General features: G+C 42.1%; 1 protein-coding gene across 11 annotated transcripts in view; it reads left to right on the top strand.

Annotated features, from left to right (window-relative positions):
- The window catches only part of DOCK3 (dedicator of cytokinesis 3), a 391971-nt gene that overhangs the window by 342189 nt on the left and 21842 nt on the right, over positions 1-27940 (top strand). For all 11 annotated transcript variants that reach the window (XM_049776670.1, XM_049776679.1, XM_049776672.1 and 8 more), the window contains 11 exons: positions 275-368; positions 3397-3545; positions 10496-10582; positions 12094-12198; positions 17335-17476; positions 18727-18893; positions 19036-19122; positions 19570-19749; positions 20334-20417; positions 20518-20634; positions 27458-27579. In XM_049776670.1, the coding sequence (XP_049632627.1) occupies positions 275-368; positions 3397-3545; positions 10496-10582; positions 12094-12198; positions 17335-17476; positions 18727-18893; positions 19036-19122; positions 19570-19749; positions 20334-20417; positions 20518-20634; positions 27458-27579 (1334 nt within the window). The remainder of the gene's footprint in view (positions 1-274; positions 369-3396; positions 3546-10495; positions 10583-12093; positions 12199-17334; positions 17477-18726; positions 18894-19035; positions 19123-19569; positions 19750-20333; positions 20418-20517; positions 20635-27457; positions 27580-27940) is intronic.

Genomic DNA, 27940 nt, shown 5'->3' on the forward strand with positions numbered 1-27940 from the left:
ACTCTTGTCAAGGTCCTACAAGCCCTGATATATCCTAAGTCCCTGTCTTTAATATCCTCTTTGCCTGGCACTCTCCCTCTTTCTTATTATGCAGCTCCCACATATCTGCCAGTACTTATATTCCTGGTGTATGTGCCTTTCTCAGGTGCTGTGTATCTCCAAAGCCTGCTCCCCCTCCAACACACAAAAGGCTTCACCTGTGCATGGAGCTCATCTATGACCACTACAGATGGAAAACTTTCTCATTTTTATGTGTATTTCTTCCATCCTGTAGAACTTCTACAAATCTGAGATTAACAAAGAAGAAATGTATATCCGGTACATCCATAAGCTTTGTGACATGCATTTGCAGGCTGAAAACTACACAGGTAAGTGAGAGAATATGTCATACCTCATGTGTACACTTGGCTGGCAAAGCAAGGCTCTATAATAATGACTGCCAGATCTTTGTAGAATATTAGAAATCAAGCCAGTCAACTGACTGGCATATATAACGAAGGTGATAAACAAGTGGTTTTCAACCTTTCTGCATCTATGAACCAATAGTTGGAGAAAAGAATATAATACACAATGGAAAAAAATAAGGCAGAGCATCTTATGACTTTTCTTGTCCATAAATAAGAGAATCTTGTGCATCTGTGGAAAGTGTCCTTTCAGAAGTTAACAAACGTACTTTGATCACTGTCCCCTTTCATAAAAAAAAAATAAGGCACTCAGTCTAAACCCCCCCCCAAACTTAACCTTCTTAAGCTACCTGCCTTCATGGTTTAGTCCATTGCTTTATATTAGCCATTGACAGAAATACCACTCTTCCAACCATATAGCTTGGCAAGATTATATCTAAGATTACACCTAAAAATTATATTTTGGGCCCGGAGAGATAGCACAGCGGCGTTTGCCTTGCAAGCAGCCGATCCAGGACCAAAGGTGGTTGGTTCGAATCCCGGTGTCCCATATGGTCCCCCATGCCTGCCAGGATCTATTTCTGAGCAGACAGCCAGGAGTAACCCCTGAGCACTGCCGGGTGTGGCCCAAAAACCAAAAAAAAAAAATTATATTTTATATCTTGCTCCAATATATTGATAGACTCGGACACCGTGAGTCAGGAAAACATGCACTTAGCTCAGGCCACAACTGAGAGGCTGAGTCAAGGATCTATAGATTGAGAGTGTAAGTTAAATTGTCTCTTCTTATGGCACCTGAAGAAATAGGCAGGAAAGAAGAATATTTTGTATGGCTTTTTAAACTTCACAGAGAGGCCTTGAGTGCCTGAGGGACTTGTCCCCAGAGAGAAATCTAATGACAGTATGTTCCTAGGAAATAAGGTTAAGAGGCCAGAGTTACAGCAGAGGAGATAAGGGAAGATAAGAGAGTGACCACATTTAGGCATAATTTAAGCAAATTGTGCCTAGTTAAAACTGGAAGTGAGGGAGAAAAAGGTTGTAGATACAAAGAGTAGAAAGGAGAGGAGCTTGCTTTTCATACATCTGACCTGGGTTCAACCTCCAACACCCCGTATGGTTCCTTGAACACCACCAGTACTCATCCCTGAATACAGAGCCAGGAGTAAGCCCTGAGCACCATGAACTGTGGCCCTAAAATTAAAATAATAAGGTTAAATTGGGAGTGATTCACAAAAATATTACAAATGTGATTATTTTTATTTTTGGGCCACACCCAGCGGTGCTCAGGGGCTCCTCCTGGCTCTGCACTCAGAAATCTCTCCTAGCAGGCTTGGGGGACCATATGGGATGCCTGGGATCAAACCGGGTCCATCCCGGGTCAGCTGCGTACAAGGCAAATGCCCTACCACTGTGCCATTACTCTGGCCCTGTCAAATGTGCTTTTTTTATAGCCATATGGATAAATTTTGAGTAAGGTGCAGGAAGAGGTTGAAACTAATTTGCCAATAGGAGATGCCCACTAAGACTGAGTAAGTAAATTAGAAAAGAAAAGACTGTATAATGAAGACACTATATCTATAAGTTTGTTTTATATTTTTGTTTTTGTTTGTTTTGGGGCCATACCCAGCGGTGCTCAGGGATTACTCCTGGCTCTGTCCTCAGAAATTGCTCCTGGCAGGCTTGGGGGACCGTATGAGATGCTGAGAATTGAATCACCATTAGACCTGGGTCAGCAACGTGCAAGGCAAATGCCTTACCGTTGTGCTATTACTCCGGCCCCGCTAACTATAGTTCTATGTCACTCATTCCTTGGAATTTAGGAAACCAGAATATTTAGCCACTGTTATTTGTTAATTGTCTTCTCTATTTCACTGGGCCTCTACCCTGAATCTAACAATTTTAGATTCTTCCTTGAACAGAACTGCTAACTACAGTCCCATCATGAAATTTCTACCATCCACACTCCTTTTCTGATCCTTTTAGAGATGAGGGCAAAGAGTCATTATTAGAGCCAAACTGATATCAGAAAATACAGCTGGTAATATTGAAACAGTCTTAAGATTTGAAAGGAGTGTCAGTCCTGTGGCCTGTGTCCACTCCAACAAGCCAGTTCTAAAAATTTTAGAAGGAAGCTCCCAGTCAATTGAGCATTTTGTTTGTTTGTTTTGGTTTTTGGGGCCACACCCTTTTGATGCTCAGGGGTTACTCCTGGCTAATGCCCCTGGCTTGGGGGGACCATATGGGATGCCGGGGAATCGAACTGTGGTCCTTCCTTAGCTAGCACTTGCAAGGCAGACACCTTACCTCTAGCGCCACCTCACCAGCCCCCATTTGAGCATTTAAAAAAAAAACTTGAAAGTTCTCTAACAAGTGTTTACCTTGCATGCAGGTCAGTTGTTCAAATCCCAGCATCCATATGGTCCCCCGAGCCTGCCAGGAGTGATTTCTGAGCATAGAGCCAGGAGTAACCCCTGAGCGCTGCTGGGTGTGACTCAAAAACAAACAAACAAACAAACAAAAAGCTAAATTTTGGGGCTGGAGAGATAGCATGGAGGTAAGGCATTTGCCTTGCATGCAGAAAGTCAGTGATTTAAATCCTGGCATCTCATATGGTCCCCCGAGCCTGTCAGGAGCGGTTTCTGAGCATAGAGCCAAAAGTAACCCCCGAGCAGCTCCAGGTGTGATCCAAAAACCAAAAAATTAAATTAAAAAAGTTCTCTAACATGTCAGTATCTTCCAGAGTCTCAGCCATACTTAATATGGACCTAGCACAGGTTTCCAGTCTGTGGTATGAAGCTGTCTCTGCCAAAATCTTTGGCTTGGGTTTCTTCATGTTGACTGTGGTCAAGAGTTATTAGCACGCTAAGTCCATCTCTCTCACCTTGGTAGTCTGTGCCTCTGATCTAAGCTACACATACAACCTGGAATCTTGCTTATCTAACCTAGATCCACAAAGAGAAATATCTGGGCCTCATATTGCCTATCTTCACAGAGGCTGCTTTCACTCTTCTCCTTTACTGCGAGCTGCTGCAGTGGGAAGAACGACCACTACGGGAATTTCTGCACTACCCATCCCAGACAGAGTGGCAACGGAAAGAGGGCCTGTGTCGCAAGATCATTCACTACTTTAACAAAGGCAAGGTATGTGTCATCAGGCAAGCCTTTTGACCCCTCAGCATCTACTCTAATGCACAGCATCGTACCAGTACAGGAATAGCAGCAGCTGCAAAGTGTCGTGTGAAAGGCAGAGAGTAGGTGATATCTATATCGATACCAGATTTAATCATGGATGAAAGGGACTAGTTAATTCTGTGGCATTGAAGGCGTTTCATATTGTTTTTCCAGAAAGCTAGATCAAGCAACATTTCCACCAGCAGTGAATAAAGTTCCTGTTTTTCCCACATCCTTATCAACACTTGTCTTTGTTGTTTGTGATGTGTGCCAATCTTATAAGTGTGAGATGCTATCTAATTGTTGTTTCATGCACTTTTCCCTGATGATAAGTGATGCAGGATATTTTTTCATATGCCTTTTGTCCATCTATATGTCTTTAAGGAGATTTTTGCTCATCTCTTCCTACTCCAATTTTTATTTATTTGTTTTGTTTTGTGGATATACCTGATAGTGCTCACAACTTACCCTCACTTTTTACCATGTACAAAGCAAGCACCCTACTCTCTGTACTGTCTCTTTAATACTAGTCTTCCTCCCATTATTTGATGAGATGATATTTCATTGTGTTGGTATTTTTTGTTAAATCATGGTGAGATAAAGAATTAAAAAGTTTTTGAGGGGCCGGAGAGATAGCACAGCAGTAGGGTGTTTGCCTTGCAAGCAGCCAATTCGGGAAGGATCGGGTTCAATTCCCAGCATCCCATATGGTCCCCAAGCCTGCCAGGAGCGATTTTTGAGTGCAGAGCCAGAGGAACCTTTGAGCGCTGCCAGGATTGGCCCCAAAACAAACAACAAACAAACAAAATGTGTAAAAAAAAAAAAAGGTGCTGCTAGATGAGTTTCAATCTACAGTGTTCTAATGCCTACCAATCTCTTCACCTGTGTTCATTTCCTGCCACCAGTTTCCCAGTCACCTTCCTGTTGTCCCACCCCAATTTACCCTCACCCTAGCCTTAACTTTATGACAGATACCTCTCTCTTTCTCTCTTTCCTCTCTCTTTCCCTCTCTCTCTCCCTCTCTCTCTCTCTCTCTCCCCTGTCTCTCTTTGTCTCTCTCTTTCTTTCTGCCATTTTTCCTTTTAGGCACCATAGTTGACAATACTGTTACTGAATGGGGTATCATGCATATCACTTCCTTTCAATTCCTAGTTCTTAATCCAGTTGATCATTACTAATTATTTATTCTAGTTAGAAATAGTCATAGTGGCCCCTTCTCTGTCTTAACTGCACTTCCCAGCCATCATTTCTATTGTCTTTAGGTATTGTTCTCATACTATGAGTTTTTTAATATTTCACAGGTAAGTGAGATTATTCTATATTTTCCCTCCCTCTGATTCATTTCACTCAACATGATACTTTCCATGTCTCTCAATGTATAAGAAAATTTCATTATGTTATTTTGTTTTTTTTTTTTGGGGCCACATCTGGTGGTACTTGGGGGTTATTCCTGACTCTGCACACTGAAATTATTCATCAGGCTCAGGGGACCATATGGGATGCCAGGGATCGAATCTGTGTTGGCCACATGCAAGGCAAATGCCCTACCCACTGTGCTCTCTCTCCAGTCCCTCATTACTTCATTTTCTTAACAGGTACATAGTATTTCATTGTGTAGATATAGCATAATACATAGTACATATGACCAGGTCAAGTGCTTCTGAAATTTTTCTGAGATGACTGAGAATGAACCATAGTTATACTATGTTGTACTTTTCCCCCTTTATACTAGGAATATTTTTCCAAGGAAAAATTATCTCCAATTCCTGTTCATAACCATACAATCCTGCTTTAAACCAGTTTCTCAATAGTATTATAATATTTGTGGTAAACCTTAGGAAAAAAACATTTTCTCTTTCATTCCCTTCTCAGTTTAGAGTACCTCAAAATACTTTATGTAAAAATAACCAGTTATAGAAGAATATGGTGAGTCTCAGTAACTTCGTACATTAATACTTCGTACATTAATACTTTGACTAGAGTAACAAGCTAACTCAAACTGTAATAAAATTGTTTTTTATTTCAATGAATAAATGGTCAGTTTGAGGAGTTATGTACTTTAATCTGATGAATTTCACCCTTCGTGCAACTTTTCCTGTTCAGGATGTGTAAAAGTACACATCTGCCAGAGCTGGAAGAAATAATTGATTTTAAGACACTGATAAGTAGTTTTAGATTTAGCTTTGCCTCCTGCCCAAGGAAAAAGAGGTAGATAGGAATGAACTGTATCTGTAGCAGATCTTCTATCTGCATTTATAGGCAGTTTCCAAAACTCCGGGTCCATCAACATTTCACCAATCCTTCATAATGCCTTAAAATATGTGATACTACAGCCAGGAAGAAAGAGTTGAAAAGCATATTTGCTGTTCAAGAACCTTAGTTTTGATTCCTGGCACCAACATGGCCCCCTGAGTACATCCTTAAGTCGCTTAACAGAGGAAAACAAAAATAAAAAACAAAGAACATTTGATCCTGGCTTACTTTGAAGGTTGGTTAAAAGAGAAGACTGGATTTACTGGAAGGTAAAGTCAGCAGACAACTGTCTCTAAGCCACACAAATTCCTTATTATCTAAATAAGCTCCCTATGGAATATCCTTGACAGGCTAGCCAGACTGTATGCAACGCAGCTGCTTGCCAGTAAAAGACAAATATTTGGAGCTATCTACTAGAAGACCCTATTGGTCCTTGGCTGAAACTTTCTCAGCAGTGCTTAGAGATGGAGAAGATTAATATGTTCCTCCTTAATTTGGCTGGAAAATGAACAGTGCAAAAAGTTTTCTAGCTCACTGAGATAGAGACATGGAATTGGGTCAGGAAGCCTGAGTCTATTTAAAATTTATATTTTAATCTTTTTTGTTTGTCCTGCAGTTTTCATCTATGTGGTCCATATGGCACTAGTTTATTTAAAGGATAGATTATCATACTTTTTGGAGACTGAGGGACATTCCCAGAGTAGCTCAGGGGTTACAAGAATCGTTCCTTGAGGACACAGAAGACCATGTGGGATACCAGGGATGAAATTCAGGTCAGCTGCATGCAAGGCAAGCCTTACCCCGTATACTATCACTTTGTCCCAGAGTGCTTCTTTTGAAAAACATAGTTTGAAAACATAGTTTTCTATTTTTCCCCTCCCCTCCCCTCCCCTCAAAAACATAGTTTACAGAAATATAGTTCTACATAAAATAATTTTGCCCTCCTTAACTCTTTTAAAATGGTAATCTTAAAAAAAAGAAGACGGGGCCAGAACAATAGTACAGCAGTAGGACATTTGCCTTGGACGTAGCCAACTCAGGACAGATCCTGGTTTGAATCCTGGAATCCTATATGGTCACTTGTGCCTACCAGGAATGATCTCTGAGCGCAGAGCCAGAAGTAATCCCTGAAGGCTGCCAGGTGTGACCCAAACACCAAAAAAAAAAAAAAAAAGAAAAAAGAAAAAAAAAAGATGGGGCAGGGTCAGCACAATAGCACAGTGGTAGGGCATTTGCCTTGCATATGGCTGACCCAGGACAGACCTGGGTTCTATCCCAGCATCCCATATGGTCCCCTAAACAAGGAGCAATTTCTAAGTGCATTGCCAGGAATAACCCCTGTCACCGGGTGTGACCTAAAAACCAAAAAAAAAAAAAAAAAGGGTCATCTGACTCTCATCCACTGTTGGTGGGAATGCTGCCTGGTCCAACCTCTATGGAAAATAGTATGAAGTGTCCTCAAGTCAATTCAAAATTGAGCTGTCATCTGACCCAGCAATCCCTTTGGATTGGATCTTTTGGATATCTATCCCCAGGACAGAAAAACATCCAAAAGGATATATGCACACCACTATTCATTGCAACACTTAGTTCAACAGCTAAGATTTGGAATCAGCCTAGATGTCCAACAACAGACAAGTGGATTATGAAGTATGGTACATATATATAATGGAATACTTACATAGCCGTAAGGAATAGATGCAGTCATGCAATTTTGAGCTATATGGATGGAACTGGAAGATATTATGTTAAATGAAGTCAGAAGAAGAATGATAAATACAGAATGATATCACTTTCATGTGGTATTAGAATAATAGCATGAAGGGGCCAAAGAGATAGCACAGCAGTAGGGCATTGGCTTTGCACATGGCCACCCTAGGACAAAATAACTGCATGAAGAAATGCAATGGTCTAAATGGGAGTTGTCTTAACACCCTTGACTTCAGAGTATAGTGAGAAGGAAAGAAACTGAGTGGAGAAGGGTAAACACAAATTTAAAAAAGGATGGGGGCTATAGGGGGCAAGTGGTCTCAAAAAAAGACAGAACTAAACATCCAAGCCAAAGTCAATAAAAATGGAATCAAGAGACTCAAACTTTAACAATCTAAACTTAAAATGGGCCTGTTATACTGGCAGGCTGGAGGGTAAAAGGTAAGGGTATGGGATGCACTCTGGGAACCTTAGCGGAGGGAGGTTGACACTGGTGGTGGGATTGGCCTTGATTCATTGTATGTCTGAAACTCAACCATAAAGGACTTTGTAAATCACAGTGTTTTCAATAAAATTAAACGAAAGCTGGTCATCTGAAGTCTGTTTTAAGATTTGACCCTTTCTTGGTCAGTAGGCATATGAAAATGTTGTCATCACTTACTGTTAAGGAACTTCAAATTAAAACGACTTTGTGATACACCTCAGACGAGTGAGAATGACAGAAATCAAAAAGCTTTGGCAAAGATGTGATGAAAAAGGAACTTATATTCACTGTTGGTAGGAATGTTTTCTGATTCAGCCTCTGTGAATAACAGTAGGAAGACTTAACTCCCGAACACGTAAAAATACACTTTTCTGGGGCCGGGCGGTGGCGCTGGAGGTAAGGTGCCTGCCTTGCCTGCGCTAGCCTAGGACGGACCGCGGTTCGATCCCCCGGCGTCCCATATGGTCCCCCAAGAAGCCAGGAGCAACTTCTGAGGGCATAGCCAGGAGTAACCCCTGAGCGTCACAGGGTGTGGCCCAAAAACCAAAAAAAAAAAAAAAATACACTTTTCTTTAATCCATCAATGTCACTTCTTAGTGACAAAATGAAATAGCATTCATTTGAAAAGGTATGTGCAAAAAAAAAAAAAAAAGAAAAGAAAAGAAAAGAAAAAGTATGTGCATACCTGTGTTCATTGAAACACTTAGGTCAGGGATCAGCAACCTGCAGCTCCGGAGCCGCATGTGGCTCCAACAGCAGGGCCGATAGCAAGGGGCAGGGAGCGGTATCACTTAAATATTTTAATTGGCTATTAATTTGCACAAATAGATGTTTTACATTGTTAAGTGAAAAAGTTCCTTTTTCTTCAGATCGACAGCTAACTGCAAGATCCTGTAAACAGCATTAAGATAAGAAACAATGTCTGCAGTGCTAGATTTGTTTTAAATGCTGCAATGGTTTTTACGGCTCCCTGCAAAGGTTTTTTTTTTTTTTCCTTCAAAAATGAGTCCAAGTGGCTCTTTGTGTCTTAAAGATTGCCGATCCCTGCCTTAGATAATAGCCGAGAGATGGCAATAACCCAAATTTCCAATGACAGATGAATGGGCAAAGAAGTGGTCAGATATACACAATGGAATCCTGCAGCTTTGAGAAAAAGTGAAATCTTGAAGTTTGCTATATACAATATGGATGGTTGAGTATCATATTAGCTAATATCAGTGAGAAGGATATAGACAAATACTGCATGATCTGATCTGTTTAGGGAGAGAAAAAGTGAGGGGAAAGAGAAAGGAACTGTAAAATATCAAACTATAACAAATCCTTGACTCTGGATTGCAGAACTACCTAACATGGGGGAAGAGTGGAAAATGTAGCAACACACTAAAGGTGACATAGAACAGGGGCCGGGCGGTGGCGCTAAAGGTAAGGTGCCTGCCTTGCCTGCGCTAGCTTGGACGGACCGCGGTTCGATCCCCCGGTGTCCCATATGGTCCCCCAAGCCAGGAGCAACTTCTGAGCACATAGCCAGGAGTAACCCCTGAGCGTTACTGGGTGTGGCCCAAAAACAAAAAACAAAAAACAAAAAAAAAAAGGGGCCGGGCGGTGGCGCTGGAGGTAAGGTGCCTGCCTTGCCTGCGCTAGCCTAGGACGGACCGCGGTTCAATCCCCCGGCGTCCCATATGGTTCCCCAAGAAGCCAGGAGCAACTTCTGAGCGCATAGCCAGGAGTAACCCCTGAGAATCACAGGGTGTGGCCCAAAAACCAAAAAAAAAAAAAAAAAAAAAAAAAAAAAAAGGTGACATAGAACAGCGGTACTTAAAAATTAAATTTAAAAGAAAAAGATTTAATCTTTTTTTAAAGAAAACATATTTATAACCAAATTCTTGGAGAATTTTCTTCTTTGTTTCCATACTTGTGAGCTTAAAATATCCTAAATTTCTTTTTTTTGTTTGTTTGTTTTTTTGGGGGTGGGGGCCACACCCATTTGATGCTCAGGGGTTACTCCTGGCTAAGTGCTCAGAAATTGCCCCTGGCTTGGGGGGACCATATGGCATGCCTAGTGCTTGCAAGGCAGACACCTTACCTCTAGCGCCACCTCTCCGGCCCCAAAATATCCTAATTTTCAAGGCATTATTTCCTTTGTTAACTCGTTCAACAAATCCTTGTTGAAGAACATTTCATGCATGTTCTAGAATCTGAGAATAAATTAAACAATTTCTGCCTTCATACAGTTTATCATCTGAGACAATACAACAAAAAAGTAAATAAATTTTGAATAGAATGAACACAGAATGGATAGATGAGGCTAATCCTTGATCGTGTAATGAACTGGAAAACAATGATAAGAGTGATGTTCCACAAAAATGTCTTTTGTGACATTTAAATTGTTTTCCCCTTGTGATGTGCTTGATGGGGACTTGACCATTATGAAGAGGCCTGAGGTACTGATACTTTATTCTTACTTCTGATGCAGAGCTGGGAGTTTGGGATCCCACTGTGCAGGGAGCTGGCATGTCAGTATGAGAGCCTCTTTGATTACCAGAGCCTCAGCTGGATTCGGGTGAGCTTTCTCCATTTTCCCTTACCTCAGCTTTGCAAAGAAATGTCAATACTTTCCTGGCGTTGATTTCTGAAACACTTTCACTGCAGGTTCAGCCCTGGGTATAATGCTGCAAACAGAACAGGTGAAGCAGAGCCAATATTACTGCTCTCAAAAATGCCTCCAGTCTGGCTGGAGAACCAAGACACATGTTGACTAATGATTATATAATCCATACCCTGAGGCTTCGGTCCGCAGGGAGGAGTGAAGCATCATATCTATGGTTATAAGGTGGAGATTTCAGAGAGGAGGCGGTAGCTCAACTTTATGAAGTTTTTCTGAAATCATATTTTTAAGAATGATTCCTCTGAAAAACTCTGAAAACGTTTTAGGGTTTTTCTTTAGTTTTTTAATAAATTCTTTTCATTGAATCACAGTGGGTACAAATACAAAACTGCTCATGGTTCAGTTTACTTTGCTTTTACTTGTAGTACTTTGCTTTTAGAAGCAAAACATTTAAAAGTAAGCAAAATGCTCCTTGGACTTTGAAGGTCTTAACAAAATTTTTATTCTGGTTGCTTATTATAGGATCAGTTTTGTTTTGTTTTGCAATGCCAGAGAGTAAACTGAGGGACTCCTGCATGCATAATAGGTGCTTTACCACTAGACTACATCCCCAACCCTAACTGGTGGTTTTCTGAATCATAACCATTGTTTGAGATCATTGAAAAAGAGAGGGAAGCACTCTCACTACATCCTCTTCCTGTACCCTTGTTCTCTGACAATGACTGGGAATTTGGCATATATAATATGTGTGGTTATCTAGCAACAACTTCTTGGTTAGCTTTGAAAGTACTGAAGATGGGCCTGACTGAAAGCATTATAATTAGCTGTCTTGCCAGTCAAGTTCATTTAGTTTTTCTGATTTTTGGAGGGTGGTATGAAGTGTGCAACTTTGCTGTTGAGCTACATTCAGAGCTCTAACTTTTTCTGAATGTGAAGCCAAGTTAGCCATCATTCAAAAAAGCTTTAAAAAACTTGGTAATGCCTGATATAATGGATGTCCAACCTTTAAAGTTTAAAATCATCTAAATAACCAGAACCTTTGGTGCTAGTAAGTTAAATCTCAATCTATTAGCATCTTTAATCAGATGATACATGAACAAAAATATTGCCATTGGGTTAATGTGAAACAGAACGCGGAATTGCTGTTAGTCATATACTGGCAACACTAGCGCAGGGTCATTTTGTTTAGTGAAGATCACTCAAATCCAGAAATCTCTGAACAAAAGTAAAAAATCATTGTTACTGGAAGTATAGAAAGCCCTAGACTCTGGGATTACTCTCACCTCGTGCCACCCACCACCTGATGACAGAGGAGAAAGACTTTCTTTTGGTCATGGTTGGAATTCACTTCTTGTCTAGATTAAATAGTCATGTTCTCTTCCCAAAAGACATTTATTTTCTTGGAACCTGCCTTGGATACCAATAGAATAAGTCAACCTGAAAGCCACTGCTTTTCTCATTCACAGAAAATGGAAGCCAGCTACTATGACAACATCATGGAGCAGCAACGCCTGGAGCCTGAGTTCTTTCGGGTTGGCTTCTATGGCAGAAAGTTTCCTTTTTTCCTTCGGGTGAGTCCAGTTAGGTAGTCACAAAATTCAATTTTACATATAATTTATCTATAGCATTCTGGTTTGTTGCTTTTTTTCTCCTTCTTGCTTATTCTACTGAATGCCTCTGTTGTTGTTGTTGTTCTTGTTGTTATTGTTGTCGTCGTCATCATCATTGTCATTGTCTTGGGGCCACATCAAGCAGTACTCAAGACTTACTCCTGGCTCTACCCTCAGGAATAAATCCTGGCACATTCGGGGTTCCATATGATATGGGTGCCTTGTACTGAGCACAATTTAGCCAAGTGCAAGAAAATCACCTTACCTGCTGTTATTATAATCCAGTCCCTGAATAGCTCGTTTTTGAAAGACTGGACTTTGAACAAAGGAACTGATTACTCTCTTTAAGCTATGTCATACTCAATTAATTTGTTGCCACCTGAAATGTGTGCATGTATTTTTTATTATTATTAAGTCAACTAAATCCTTACAAGAAATGACCAAAACCTGAAAATTTTGCATAGGTAAGTTTAGAAATATTTTTTTGTTTTGTTTTTTTTTGTTTTTCGGGCCACACCCGTTTGATGCTCAGGGGTTACTCCTGGCTAAGCGCTCAGAAATTGCCCCTGGCTTGGGGGGACCATATGGGATGCCGGGGGATCGACCGTGGTCCTGATCCTTGGCTAGCGCTTGCAAGGCAGACACCTTACCTCTAGCGCCACCTCACCAGCCCCAAGTTTAGAAATATTTTATCTTCTGCTTCTAGTGCCTAGAATACTCTTCAAGTCCTATCTCAACCAGACAGAACTACATCAAAGCCCTTTCCTCAAAAGGAGATTAACACTTGGGCTTGTCATCTAAGCTTCTGATTCTTCACCCTGACTGCCCAGTAATGAAGAACATTGACATGAGAGAACTTAGAGGCCAGCTCCCTTCGCTTCTCCAGCCAGGAGGGCGTGCTAGTACAAATGACTGTGGAAAGCATCTTCTAGGAATATCTGCCAAATAAGGCAACCATTTCTTTCCTGCCATTCCCTAGAAAATAAGTATAAACAGAGAGGAAGGACTGAACCTACTGATCCCACTTAAACAGTTACAGTATTCTTTTTTTTTTTTTTTTTGGTTTTTGGCTTTTGAGCCTCACCCGGTGGTGCTCGGGGGTTACTCCTGGCTATCTGCTCAGAAATAGCTCCTGGCAGGCACCGGGACCATATGGGACACCGGGATTCGAATCAACCACCTTAGGTCCTGGATCGGCTGCTTGCAAGGCAAACACCACTGTGCTATCTCTCCAGGCCCTACAGTATTTTTAATTTTTCAACATAACCCAGAGTAAAATTTTAGAAGGCATTAAGCTTGGGCATGTAGAAGATTGCCCATAGAAAATCTTGTTCTGGGCCGGGCGGTGGCGCTGGAGGTAAGGTGCCTGCCTTGCCTGTGCTAGCCTAGGACGGACCGCGGTTCGATCCCCCGGCATCCCATATGATCCCCCAAGAAGCCAGGAGCAACTTCTGAGCGCATAGCCAGGAGTAACCCCTGAGCGTCACAGGGTGTGGCCCAAAAACCAAAAAAAAAAAAAAAAAAAAAAAAAAAAGAAAATCTTGTTCTTAAATGACCTAAATGAAGCTATGAAACTGCAGTTTAGAAATAAGGAACTAGGACTAGTTCTAATTAGCCCTGGTTCCAATATATTACAAATGTTTAGAGTTCAATGTGTCAGTGATAAGCTAGAAAAGTTCATAGGATTCCTTTGATATGTCTGAGGACCCATCTTGTTGGAGAAACTGCTTTAGCTAGTAGGCAATAATGAATTTGGTATCACAGAGAGGTCAGTTCCATATAATGACTCCTTAGAGTGTCTGCCAGCAATAGAGTTCAGGTCAACTACACTTCAGATATAGAGCAGGTCAACTTTCCCATTTCATGGGTAGCAATTACCTCTGGATAAAAGAAAATCATTTTTGTAGGAACTGGTAATACTGACAGGGACAGCAGTTACCCTGTTTCTAATTATGGTCCCCAGGAAGATTCTTTATTCTGCTCTTCAGGAATGTTTCTAGTAGTAGTTCTTAAAAGAATGGTCCTCCTTCACGCTCTAGGGACAGTCCAGCCCAAACATTTCATAAGTGGCATATTTTACTTTTTTTTTTTTTGGTTTTTGGGCCACACCCGGCGATGCTCAGGGGTTACTCCTGGCTGTCTGCTCAGAAATAGCTCCTGGAAGGAAGGAGGTCCATATGGGACACCAGGATTCGAACCAATCACCTTTGGTCCTGGATTGGCTGCTTGCAAGGCAAACACTGCTGTGCTATCTCTCCAGGCCCATAAGTGGCATATTTAATGTCCCTATTAGATAAACATAAATCATACAATAGAAATGGAGACATATGTGACTGGAAAGATAGCACAGTGGGTAGAATGTTTGCCTTGTACATGCCCAATCTAGGTTCAATCTCTGGCATCCCTTTGGTCCCTTGAGCCCACCAAAAGTGATTACTGAGCACAGAGCCAAAAAGGAGTAAACCCTGAGCACCACCAGGAGTAGATCAAAAATTTTAAAAAACATTTTAAAGGTGAGCAGAAACAGAAGAACTGTAGAAGAATTAGAGAGAGCTGACAGTTAAAAAGAGAGGAAGATGCCAGAAGATAGTACAGTTGGTAGGGCACTTGCCTTTCATATAACTGACCTGTGTTAATCCCTGTATATCATATGGTACTATCCATCCCACCAGAAGGGATTCTAGGAAGGAAGGAAAGAGGGAGGGGAGGGAGGGAAGAATGACAGAAAAACCAAAGTATCTTTGCAATATTCTTTGAAAAATTAATGATTCTGACTCTGTAATTTCTTTTGTTCTTATTGTCTTTGTAAATTAATCCATATTATTATTATTATTTTATTCTTCTTGTTATGTCCCACAATTGTATTTTATAGATAGATTTTATTCCAAAATGGCAGTTTTGAATATTGTAAAAATCAGATATCTGCTCCCCTGTCCAGTCTCTTTCCATGACAAACAGGAGCTGTCCATCATGATGTGATCTGAACTTCACATCCTCAGACTCATGTAACAAGACATAACCATATCTCAGGGATTTCAGAACTGTCTGACAAATAGGATCTGACACAAAATATATATTTGTAACATCAAGATAATTAGTGATTTCAAATGACTGACTGAATGTTCATAGTTTTGAAAATGCCAGTGGCGGAAGAACAAAGGCTGTTACGAAATGTCACCCATCAGTCATCCCGTCTCCATAAGAGATTAAATCCCTATGTGTTATAGTTCACACAGACAAATCTGTCTGGCTTAACCGTATGCTGTTCACTCTATCTATAGCAACAAAGTAAGTCCCAATATATGTAGTTGTTTGTCGATGAGTGGCAAGGACAGTGCAAAGCGGTGGCAGTAAGATGTTTTGTGTGAAATATCTGGACTCTGACCAAACAAATTTGAAACTGACAACCAGTTTCAAGGTCAGCACTGTGTACCTTCCTCCTGCTGGTTCTCCCCCCAAAAGGCCAGCTACTACCCCTCTTTGAAAACAAAGGCCATCTATTTCTGTAGCTCTGCCAGCTTGGCTTCTCTGAACCATCTGCTGACATTGCTTTACAAATGTAATTTTCTACTCATCTGCACAGAAAGGAAAATCTCCATTCTTTCCTTCTTGAGGGAAATTCTGTTTTGTTTTGTTTTTTATTTGACTCATGGACACACAGTAGTGAAGATCATATATTTGTGAGTATATTGTGAAGATTGTATGTTAGTGACGATATTGTGAATATTGTATATTGTGAATGTATTGTGAAAATTGCATATTTGTGAAATGAAGAGGCCAGTTCTTTACTATTACCTTCTTTGTCAATTCTGCCTATCAATCTAAGGACTTATAAATGTCTCTATTCTTTGACTACTGCTCTGTTTTATTGAAGGTACCACTCTGATTCTCCAAGACTTCATTTCCCTTCTAGTGCTGCCCTTCCATTTCATTACATATGGACATGTGGCCCAGTCTTAGCTATGTTCTCCCAAAGAGGGAAAGTTAAAACTGGACAGAAAAGACTGGTATCTGCCCAAGCTTGCATATTATCCTTGAATCAGGAAACAGATGGCTGACCCTGTAGACCAGCTCTCTCAACCCCCTCCTCTGAAGACATGCCAGAAAGGCTGCCAATACCTGACACTTTATCAATATGGATCTAATGAGCTAGCTGGGCAGGCAGACAGATGTCACCAGGGCACTCAAAGGATTTCTCCAAGCAATTGACTTTTACCTCCCATAGCCAGTGCAGCAGAGCTGAGGGTGCCCTGTTATGAGTTAGCCTTCACATAAAAAAAAAAAAAACTAAATCCAACCCAAACTAAATATTTTAACAGTTTTCATAGTATTATTAGAAATATGCCCGTTTATAATTCTGACAACTTTCCAAAGAAATTATTGACATTGGATTTATTAATGCAGTAAACAACAATGAATACTAATGGACCCTGGACAATATTTAGACTTTTTCTTTCAGCGGAGGAAAGCAATTCTTTAGCAGTACATACCTGAGCACATCATATCCCATTTAAAAATTATTTGACAGCCCCATGGTGATCACTCTTTGGCACATGTCTGCAGACCTCTTTGGTCATCTTGCCACCAGTTCTCCTGTGCAGCCTTTTTTCTACGTTGGCTATTCTTATGGTTACCTCTCTATCCACATGGATTGCCCTTCCCTATTCCTCTTTACCAAATTAACCTAGGCATGCCTTTTAGAACTTTCCTTGTATGGCTTTCTCCAACACCCAATACTCCAATACCTACCTTGTATCCCATCCTCCTTGCTTTCTGTATTCTTTGCAGCAATCAGACCTGCCTTTTGTGGAATTCCTGTACTCTCAACAAACAAATTTACACTCATAAGTCCTAAGTCAGATTGTTTCCTCATTACTGAGCCCACACGCTTAAGCTGGCTTATCACAGTGCAATCCTCCCTATTTCTGTCCCACTTTATTCCTGATCATCATTTCCCTTACATCAAGAACTAAGTTTTGTAACCTTCACCTGCCTCGTGGATTCCTAGGACATCTTTAAGATGTAGCTATGGATATCCATGTAAATGGAGGTGAGGCCACAGGCAAGCCATAGAGCACACTCTCATGTTTGTGGCAGAACAAAGAATATGTGTGCCGTGGCCATGACTACGAGAGGCTGGAGGCCTTCCAGCAGAGGATGCTCAGCGAGTTCCCACAAGCCGTCGCCATGCAGCACCCCAACCACCCTGATGACGCCATCCTGCAGTGTGACGCCCAGTGTATCTTTCAACACTCTGTGGGGAAGGAGGGCTGGGGCCCTGGGAGGTTTCAAGATACACTCAGTCAGCTGTCGCCCTGCCATATTTTGTTGACTTTGTGCTGAGTTACTAAGTCCTAAGTCAGTGTATCCTCACCACTGACCTACACTTAACAAGAGGCACTTATTCTCACAGAGGAAGTTGTAGAATGCTCTCAGCCATTTGGAACCTTTCATTAGGGCTTCAAGGGATATTTATCTTCAGACTGATTGCTACCAGATCTTATTCCCCACCTGTTCTGTGAGGAGGACTTTGAAGCAAAGAGAAAACACTTCAGGGTTATTTGGGGGTCCCACTAAGACTCTTGCCACAAAAATAGCACAAGCACCATTCCCTCCATTCTTATATGCACCTCTGTTATTGTCTCTAGTTTTCCTCAGGACTAATGTGTATCTTTAGGAAGGGGGCAGAGGGAATGAAGGAGAGCTTATGGGTAGAGCTTATGGCCTTGGTGATATTTGGAAGTCTGAATGAAAACAATGGTCTGCCTTCATTTCCTTTATATAGTTTCCTTGGAAAGGGCCCTTGTTTCTGAGAAGGGAGGGCAGATGGGCTCATAAGATAAGCTATCTCCCCATAAAGACTACAGTGAATATTCTATTAAAAAGTTTTTTTTTTGTTTTCCGTTTTTTGGGGTTTTTGTTTGTTTGTTTGTGGGTTTTTTTGTTTTGTTTTGGTTTGGTTTGGTTTTTGGATCACACCCAGCAGTGCTCAGGGGTTACTCCTGGCTCTATGCTCAGAAATCGCTCCTGGCAGGCTCGGGGGAACCACATAGGATGCCGGGATTTGAACCACCATACATTTGCATGCAAGGCAAACGCCTTACCTCCATGCTATCTCTCTGGCCCCTAAAAAGTGTTTTATGTTAAATATAGTTTTTCTACAGTGAACAGACCCAATCCCACAACTTCCTTCCTCTTGTGGGGTGCATTCTCTTAACCCATGTCCCTTCTTTCTTGAGGGTCATTGGAGAGCGTTTGCCTGTTAACAACTTAGCTTGACTGATTATTCAGGAGATCCACTGCCAGAGATAAGACAGGGGGCATATAGGAAGGTTGCTTTAACTGTGCTTGGGTCTACTCCACCTCTTGAGATGCCACTACCACTAGCAGGGAATGGTGATGCTCTTCTGGCCCTTGGAGGGCTGACAGTGGTCAGACACTCAAATCCATCTCTGACACGGATGAGTTTTCCCTTTACTTCTTGCCCAGACTTGCAGATTTATGCAGTGACACCCATTCCAGATTATGTAGATGTCCTACAGATGGATAGAGTCCCAGATCGTGTCAAGAGCTTCTACCGAGTCAACAATGTGAGGAGGTTCCGGTATGACAGACCTTTCCACAAAGGTCCCAAGGACAAGGAGAACGAATTTAAGGTGAACAAATCTTAGAAATTGGTCCATGTGATAGTCAAGACATACCCACTTTTTCAAGAACTTGTCTCTTTTTCATCCTTCGGGCAGGTGGGATGTGGCAAAATATTGCCTAACCACCTGTACCTGCCTGTTCCCTCTGCAGAGCCTGTGGATTGAGCGCACCACGCTGATCTTGACTCACAGCTTGCCTGGCATTTCTCGGTGGTTTGAAGTGGAGAGGAGGGAACTGGTGAGACACGTTTTATATGGACTGATCTTCACAGCTACTCCCTAGTACTGGCGTTGGGTCTTAGAGACTGAAGAGTTTCCGCTACCTGCCTTGCCGAGGCTACCCAAGCCAACTCTGTATCACAGATTTGTACACCTCTCTCATTTTTAATCTTCTCAGTTCCCTTGGGCAGTGGGTATTTTCAGTCTCCTCATTTACAAATGAGAAAACTCTCCTCTGAGATTTATGAAACCAGTGGTCTCTGACTTGAGAAGTGGTATTCTTCACTCTTGGCTGTGCTTCTAAGTATCTAAAAATCAAAAAGTACATCAAAAAGAGCCCAGGGAGTCTTTAGTCTATTGGAATAAGGATGGGAGAACAGGCATCACAGGCCTTAGAATCCTGACCTCAGAACTGTGGCTCTGGAGGGATTGTCACTGTACCTGTGATGACACTGTGACCCCTTAGGTGGAGGTGAGTCCTCTGGAGAATGCCATCCAAGTGGTTGAGAACAAAAACCAAGAGTTGCGGGCCCTGATCAGCCAGTACCAACACAAACAAGTGCACGGCAACATCAATCTGCTCAGCATGTGCTTAAATGGTGTTATTGATGCTGCAGTCAATGGAGGCATTGCACGCTACCAAGAGGTAAGCTGGGGCTCTCGTCCAAACCCACATAGAAAGCCAGTCTTGAGATGCATCTCCTCAAGAATTCAAATTAGCTATCTCCTGATTGTGTTTCAGCTGAGGTTCGCCCTGGATAAGTTTTTTGTTTGGGGGCCAACCTGGCAATGTTCAGGGCTTACTCCTGGCTCTGAGCTCAGGGGTCACTCCTAGAGAGCTCTAAATGCTAATGGATGAGTAATTCATCTGATTACGGAAGATGATAAATGGCCCTTAAAAGGAGCTCTCATGTTCAGCCTTCATGAAAAATGAATGTATAGTAAGAGGCTTGCCCCTTCCTCACCTACTGTGACCACTAGTCCTGCTTGCCCAATGCAAGCCATCAAGCTCCACATGGGTCTGAGATCAGCATCCAGGCTTAGATGGCTTGACAACTTCCAGTCCTTTTATATAAATGCAAAAAACATGTGAAATTGCACATGATTTAAACAAGCCAAACTATAGCCATTTTTGTGGTGTCCCATGAAAGGTAGCTTGATTATCTTTCTGGCATCACCTTAAGGATTCAGCAGAGAAGAATCTTCCTGACTTGGACTTTCCTTCCACAGGCCTTCTTTGATAAAGATTACATTACCAGGCACCCAGGAGATGCTGAGAAGATCACCCAGCTCAAGGAACTAATGCAGGAACAGGTATGTTTTATAGGGCTTCCTGGCTCTGCACTACAGACAACTACAGTTCTCCATGGTTGCTTCCTGGCTTACAGAGTAGCCTTATATGTTAATTTCATAGGTTCATGTTCTTGGAGTTGGGCTGGCAGTACATGAGAAATTTGTGCACCCAGAAATGCGACCTCTACATAAGAAGTTGATTGATCAGTTCCAGATGATGCGGGCCAGTCTTTATCATGTAAGCTAACCCTTACCCTGCCCTTGTTTCTGAGCTATCACTTCATCCAAATTTGTTCAGCAAGCCAAAGAAAAGTGAGGGTAGAAATATGGACAAGGGGGGGCCGGGCAGTGGCGCTAAAGGTAAGGTGCCTGCCTTGCCTGCGCTAGCCTTGGATGGACCGCGGTTCGATCCCCCGGTGTCCCATATGGTCCCCCAAGCCAGGAGCAACTTCTGAGCACATAGCCAGGAGTAACCCCTGAGCGTTACCGGGTGTGGCCCAAAAACCAAAAAAAAAAAAAGAAAGAAAGAAATATGGACAAGGGAATAAAAATGTGAAATAAAAACTGTCCCAGTCCAGGAAGTTAACTCACAGGTCTGAAATACATGCACCTCTAGCGCCACCTCTCAGGCCCCTACAAAGAAAGTCTTAAAAAAATATAAAAATGGGGACTGAGTGGTGGCGCAAGTGGTAGGGCATTTGCCTTGCATGCGCTGACCTAGGACAGATTGCCATTCGATCCCCCAGGATCTCATGTGATCCCCCAAGCCAAGCATGAATTCTGGACACATGGCCAGGAATAGCCCCTGAGCATCACCGGGTGTGGCCCAAAAAACAAACAAACATTCATCCACTATATGCTGTTGTGACTTTTGATTGGTATAGTTTTTCTTGCAGTGAGAATTCTTTGTCCATGCATTCAAAAGCCCTCTGAAGATAAAGCATACAGTTCCAGGGACACATTCTAAATATTTATCCTCTCCTCCCATTGACCCAGTTTTACTCTCATAACTCATATGGTCACTCATAATTATTACTCTTCTATCAGCTGAGTCATTCATTCACTTATTTCTTTTTTTTTTTTTTTTGGTTTTTGGGTCACACCCAGCAGCGCTCAGGGGTCACTCCTGGCTCTTTGCTCAGAAATTGCTCCTGGCAGGCTTGGGGGATCATATGGGATGCCAGGATTCGAACCACCATCCTTCAGCATTCGAGGCAAATGCCCTGCCTCCATGCTATCTCTCCGGCCTCTCATTCACTTATTTTTTTATATCTCACTTCCAAAAATGCCTTGATACAGTGCCCTTGGACCAAGATGGGGACTGCAGGCAGCCTCATGGTCTCAGATGGCAGCTCAGTACAGAGGGTATGTGGTTCTTTCCATTGCTACACAGATGCTGTGCTTGCATCCTTGCCTGGTTAAGCCACCCTCTGTGGTATCAGATCTCCTGCTATACCAAGTGGATCCTGCATGGCAGGGAGATTTGCTTTTAGTTCCTTTGATTCCCAGAAGTGGGCATTCCTGGACAGAAGGCACAATCCTCAAACAGTGCTGTTAGGAAACATGTTCTTGACTTGTTTGTTCGGGGGCCATACCCTGTGGTGTTTTTCTGAGGTTTTTCCTGGATCTGCACTCTGGAATCACTCCAGGAAGGCCCTGAGGACCAGGGATTGAACCTGGGTGGACCCTGCCCTCCTATCCCTAAAATATTTCTAAAGCTGTCTCTCCCATAGAGAAGTACAAGGCAAAAGTAAATGCTTTGTCTAAGAAAAAAATGCCCAGGGTTCTCTGATCCTGTTTTAAGAATGAGTCATCTTCTGGGGCCAGAGAGGTAACACAACAGGTAGGGCCCTTCCCTTGCACAAGGCCAACTTGGATTTGACCCCTGAAACCTATCTGGTCCCCTGAGCATTCCAGAGTGATTCTAGAGTGCAGAAGCAGGAGTAGCCCCTGAGTACCCTGGGTGTGGTCAAAACAAACAAACAAAAGAACAAGTCAGAGTCACAGACAAAAACTATTTTTTGAGGCCCTGTAATAGTGAATAGAGGTTTTTCAGATGAGGAGGAAATGGGCTAAAATGTATTACTCCCGTGTGTTGGAATCTCATTAGAGAGATCTGTCATCCCTAGAACTTATAGAGATCAGATGTAATCTTATCCTTCCCTGCTCTCTCATTCCTTCCTGCTTTTCCTCATCTTTTCCCTTTTCTCCTTTACTTGAGAAGGGAATTGGGGGCGTGGGGGGTACTGAAAGCCTCATACATGCAAAACATATTCTCTCCTACTGAGCCACATCTCCAGGCCCACTCTTGACCTTTTAACTCCCCTTCTTTTCTCCCTCTCCTTTGCAACTTCCTCTAACATCATAGGAACCAGGATCACATCTAGGTAGACAGAAGTTTACTTAAGTACTGATCTTAGACAGGTCAGTCATGGTCAAGGTCTAGTCCAGGCCACAGAAGGTCTTGATGACTTTAGCTTAGCTCCCATACCACCATGTAATATTTGTAACACACAAGCAGATTTGGGACTTGTGTCTGGGACAGATTTCCCTTTGAGAGTCTTATAGAAAATGCTGACTGATAAGAATAGGATTTAGGGGGTCGGAGAGATAGCATGGAGGTAAGGCGTTTGCCTTTCATGCAAAAGGACGGTGGTTCTTTTTTTTTTTTTTTGGTTTTTGGGTCACACCTGGCAGTGCTCAGGGGTTATTCCTGGCTCCAGGCTCAGAAATTGCTCCTGGCAGGCACAGGGGACCATATGGGGCGCCGGGATTCGAACCGATGACCTCCTGCATGAAAGGCAAACGCCTTACCTCCATGCTATCTCTCCGGCCCCAGGACGGTGGTTCTAATCCCGGCATTCCAGATGGTCCCCTGTGCCTGCCAGGGGCAATTTCTGAGCATAGAGCCAGAAGGAACCCTTGAGTGCTGCCGAGTGTGACCCAAAAACCAAAAATAAAAATAAAAAAAGAATAGGATTTAGGTGATCTGATCACATATTTTTGCCCCATTTTCTACCATGAATTGACTCCCAAGTATTTTCTAAGGAATCCTTCCTATGTAAACTTTCTTCCAGATCACAAGGAGTGAAAGCACCATTACTTGCTGCTTTCTTCTCATTGTCCAGGATTTTTGAGTAGAACTGGAAAGAAGCAAGGGAACTTGAGCTGTTCACTGTTAGACAAAGTTCCCTTTCAGGGGAAGCAAAATGATAGCACACCTGAGTTTGATTTCTGGCATCCCATCTGGTCCCCTGAGCCTGGCAGGAGTAACTTCTGAGTGCCGCCAGATAATGACGGCATATCATAAACAAAAACTGAAAAATAAATGTTTCCTTTCAGGGATGACCATAGAGGTCCTGAGAAGCTTGGATCTGTTTGGATTACTTGCCTGGATTTTGAATTGTGGAAATTCTAGTCATCTCAATCTCTTTCCAGATCTCTTAGTCCCTTTGCTGTAGAAATATGGGCAGCATGAAATTTGTAAACCAAGACAAAAAAAAAAAAAAAACTAGCAGGGGCCAGAGGGACTGTACATCCGGTAAAGGTGCTTTCTTTGAGTGCAGCCAACCTAGGTTTGATCCTTGGTACTACATATGACTCCCTGAGGATCACCAAGAGTGATCTCTGAGCACAGAGTAAGGAGTCATCTTTGACCCACTGTCAGGTGTGGTTTAAAAAAATAAATAAATAAAACTAGCCTGAGATCATATTTTGTGGAAATGCATAATTTGAGGGTATTTTGAAAGGAAATATTTTAGTACCTGACATTTCTTTTATCATGAATATTGACCCTATGGTATTTCAAAGTAAAATATGCAGAGTATCTTCAGTTTTAATGTTTATACCATCCACACTATATATGTCCAGTTGGTAAACAACTTAAATAGTATCACAAATCTGATTGGTGTTTTATCATCTCCCATTCCACCATCAACAACTTGCCTAGTCTCTGCTGTATACAAAGTCCCCTTTACAACAGGGGACTCTAGTAGGCTAGCAGCTGGCAGTAGAAGAGGCTGGACAGGTCATTCTGCCAATCAAACTTTCAGAGCAGTGCATTAAAAGTACAGGACACTCACCCATACCCCACAAGATGCATGCAGGCAGTTGTCTTCTGCAGTAGCTGAAGTATATTTCCACTTACCATATGCTTTGGAAAAAGGGTGTGAAAACCTTGCTGCTTCTTCAGACCAAGCTCGGAAAATTCCCCCTCTGGACTTAAGGCTTGAGGAAATCTTAGCACTTTTTCTTTGCCCAGAGTCACAACTAGGAACACAAAGCAGTCTCCCAAAAGATTTGGACCAAAAGTTTCTGCAAAGGTGTCTATTTAAGAGTTTTTGTATATTTGTTTTGGGAGGGTCCACATCTCTCTATACTCAGGGGTTACTCCTGGCTCTACACTCAGGAATTATTTCCAGCAGTACTTGGGTCCCTTTATGGGATACCGGGGATCTACCCCAGATCATGCAAGGCAAGCAATCTCCCTGCTATTCTATATCTATGTTCTAATGCCTATTTAGCATTTAACAAGAATTTAATTATGCTAAAATAATAATATGCTGATTTTCAATTATCTGGGTCTTGATTTTATGTCCTGTCCTCCCATGGACTGTCGTAGACAATTTAACCCAGGTCAAAAAGAGCTGTGCCACTTAGCAATCCTATGAAAACCCAACCCCAATCCTTATGTAAAAGCCATTCACTCTTCCCCTGGGCCACATGCCTGGCAAGCCAGCAAGGTGGGTCCCTTGGAGGAGCTTATGGGGTACACTAGGCTTCCCCCACTCCCAAGCTGGCTCCAGAGGGAGGCTTAGGGTGCGGGCTTTGAACTTCCGGCCTTCCCGCTCAGGAAGGAGTCTCTGCCAGCATGCGTTTCAGCAGACCTCTGTTGTGCCAAAAGGCCTTTTTTACACTTGGAGGAGCTTAACTGGGGTTGGCTGATAGTTGCTCTGCTGTACTAAGACAGTCACTGGTAATTTCATACTAATCTACATGTCCAAACCGCGCGGGGGCGCGCACAATATATATTAATAGTACTCCATATCCTTAAGATATGTTTTTATGGGGTCAGCGCAGTGGTGCTAGAGGTAAGGTGTCTGCTTTGCCAGCACTAGCCTAGGACGGACCGCGGTTCGAACCCCCGGCATCCCATATGGTCCCCCAAGCCAGGAGCGACTTCTGAGCGCATAGCCAGGAGTAATTCCTGAGCGTTACCAGGTGTGGCCCAAAAACCAAAAAAAAAAGATATGTTTTTATGTATGCAGAATGTCCATTTTGTATTCTGCTCTTTATCACACCCCTACAAAACTCATTTTTACTCTTTAACTCTCTCACCCCGAACCATCATTACCCCACATTTACCCTTTTTAACTTCAGTATTGCACCATCCAAAATCACAGACCAACATGGTGCACTGGATTTAACACCCACCCAACTATTTCAAAAGCATAAAACAGACAAGTATGCCCTTTGAATATTTTATATCTATTTTCTTTGACAGCTATATCTCTTACTAAATATTCTCTTATATTTCTCTACTTTTTATCTTTTCTTCTCTTTGTGAACTGATCAATAAGGAATTTGGTGAAAGATTCCCTCATTTTATCACTTCTGTATGAACCAAGTCACAGAGATTATTGGACCTGTTCTTACAGCCTCCATATGTACCAATAATGCCACGTGGCATTATTCCTTGTTTGCATAAGCACATTAAAATGGTGAAATTCTATACATACAAATAAGTTCTTATCTAATAGAGATGGGAACACACAAAACTTGTAGTGCAATTGGACCTTACACCCTGAATGGGCATTCTCCATTCACCCCTGAACTAGGGAAGCCACCTACGAAACATCCAACATTGTCTATAACATCACCTGGAAGCAATCTTCTACCAGGGAAGACCCTACAGCTGCTCTGACATCGACCTACTCAAAAGAGACTTCCCTTAACACTGAGAAGACTTAACAACAATAATGTCCTGCTTACTGGACAGGGCTCTCTGCATTGCCCTTTAATTGTGAGGTGAAACTAGAGGACGCTCGACACCAGCCTGACTTCAATGTAGGATATGCAGATTCCAGGATCTTTTGCCAACAACAGAGACTGTTTAAAAAATAAAACTGTATTGGCACTACAGACCAGGACTTGGATTAGACAAACTATTTTGCCGGAGCCTAGAGCTGGTCTTATGCCAGGAAACTTTAGGGATAGGGTCTCCTTGTATTTAGGCCAAGGCTTTTCCTTTCCAATCACCCATATTTTGGTGGGCCTATGCAAACAATAATTGCCACTCTAACACCGTTTTTACTTTGCTCCTTTAACTCTAAACCTTAAAAAAAAAAAACAACCTACTTAAACTTTTGAGGTTAACATAAACTAGTAGGCATATGCATGGAAATGTAAAAAATACTATGCCTTTAATGTTTAAGGAGTTGCACAAATATCATGGCTTTGCATACCACTAAGAAATATAATGTACGTCTGAAGACTTGAAGGACAAAGTAATTGTACATGGGTTCTGTTTTATTTCTTCTTAATGTTCCTTGACTGTATGTTCAAAATTAGGGTGTCAGCAATGGGGAAAAAAAATCTCTGAAAAAAAAAAAGATATTCACTGACTGACAGCTGATCATCAGATCCTGTCTTGCTCCTCAGAACTTGCTCTGCTTTTTCTGAAGTGAGCAAATACTGTTATGTGACCTCAGATCATATTTGACCTATTCTAGCCTACTGAAGTGCCTCACCGCTTTTGTTTTGTGCATGTGTTGTTAGATGATTTACTTGTGAAGGGATCTTTGCGAAAGAAGTTAGGAATTTATATTTAACCAACAGTATATAAATATTTTTTCTTTTATGTTTCTACCATCAGCCCGCAGGCATCCTGATGGACAATGACTGAGTTTTATGCATACAATATTCCAATACCTCACTCTCCATCAGTGTCCACTTCCCTCCACCACTGTCTTGGGGTCCTCTTCCAACTCTCTTATCCCACTCTTTAAAAACCTTTTATTATTTACTCTCTGTTACAGAGACACTTTATCATGTCTCAACAGGAATTTCCAGGTTTGGACAAGCTAAGTCCTGCATGTTCAGGCACCAGCACCCCACGGGGAAATGTCCTAGCGTCCCATAGCCCCATGAGCCCTGAGACCATCAAGATGACCCACAGGCACAGGTATGACGATAGGGCTGCGGGGTGCTCTCCTCCATTCAGAGGTAAGTCTGAATGTCAAAGGTCAGAGCAAGGGTGTCCTAATGAGTTCTGTGTATACTCATCTACATGTTCTTACCCATGTGCACAGAAAATACTTAATATTTAAAATAACACAGCCCTACTCTAGGGTTTATACTCTGTACCCAGTCAGTCACTATCCTGGGCCACTGAAGATGATATATGGGAACACTAGAAGAAGGGGGAAAAATATTAAGAAGTTTTAATAGCCAGAAAGCATTAAAATTAGGAGAGTGACTGATAACAGGCAGCAACAAAGCAAAGTATGTTATTGACATTTGTAGATGTCTCAGAATGTGAATGA

Source organism: Suncus etruscus, chromosome 7 (genome assembly GCF_024139225.1).
Source record: "Suncus etruscus isolate mSunEtr1 chromosome 7, mSunEtr1.pri.cur, whole genome shotgun sequence".
NCBI classification, from domain to species: domain Eukaryota; kingdom Metazoa; phylum Chordata; class Mammalia; order Eulipotyphla; family Soricidae; genus Suncus; species Suncus etruscus.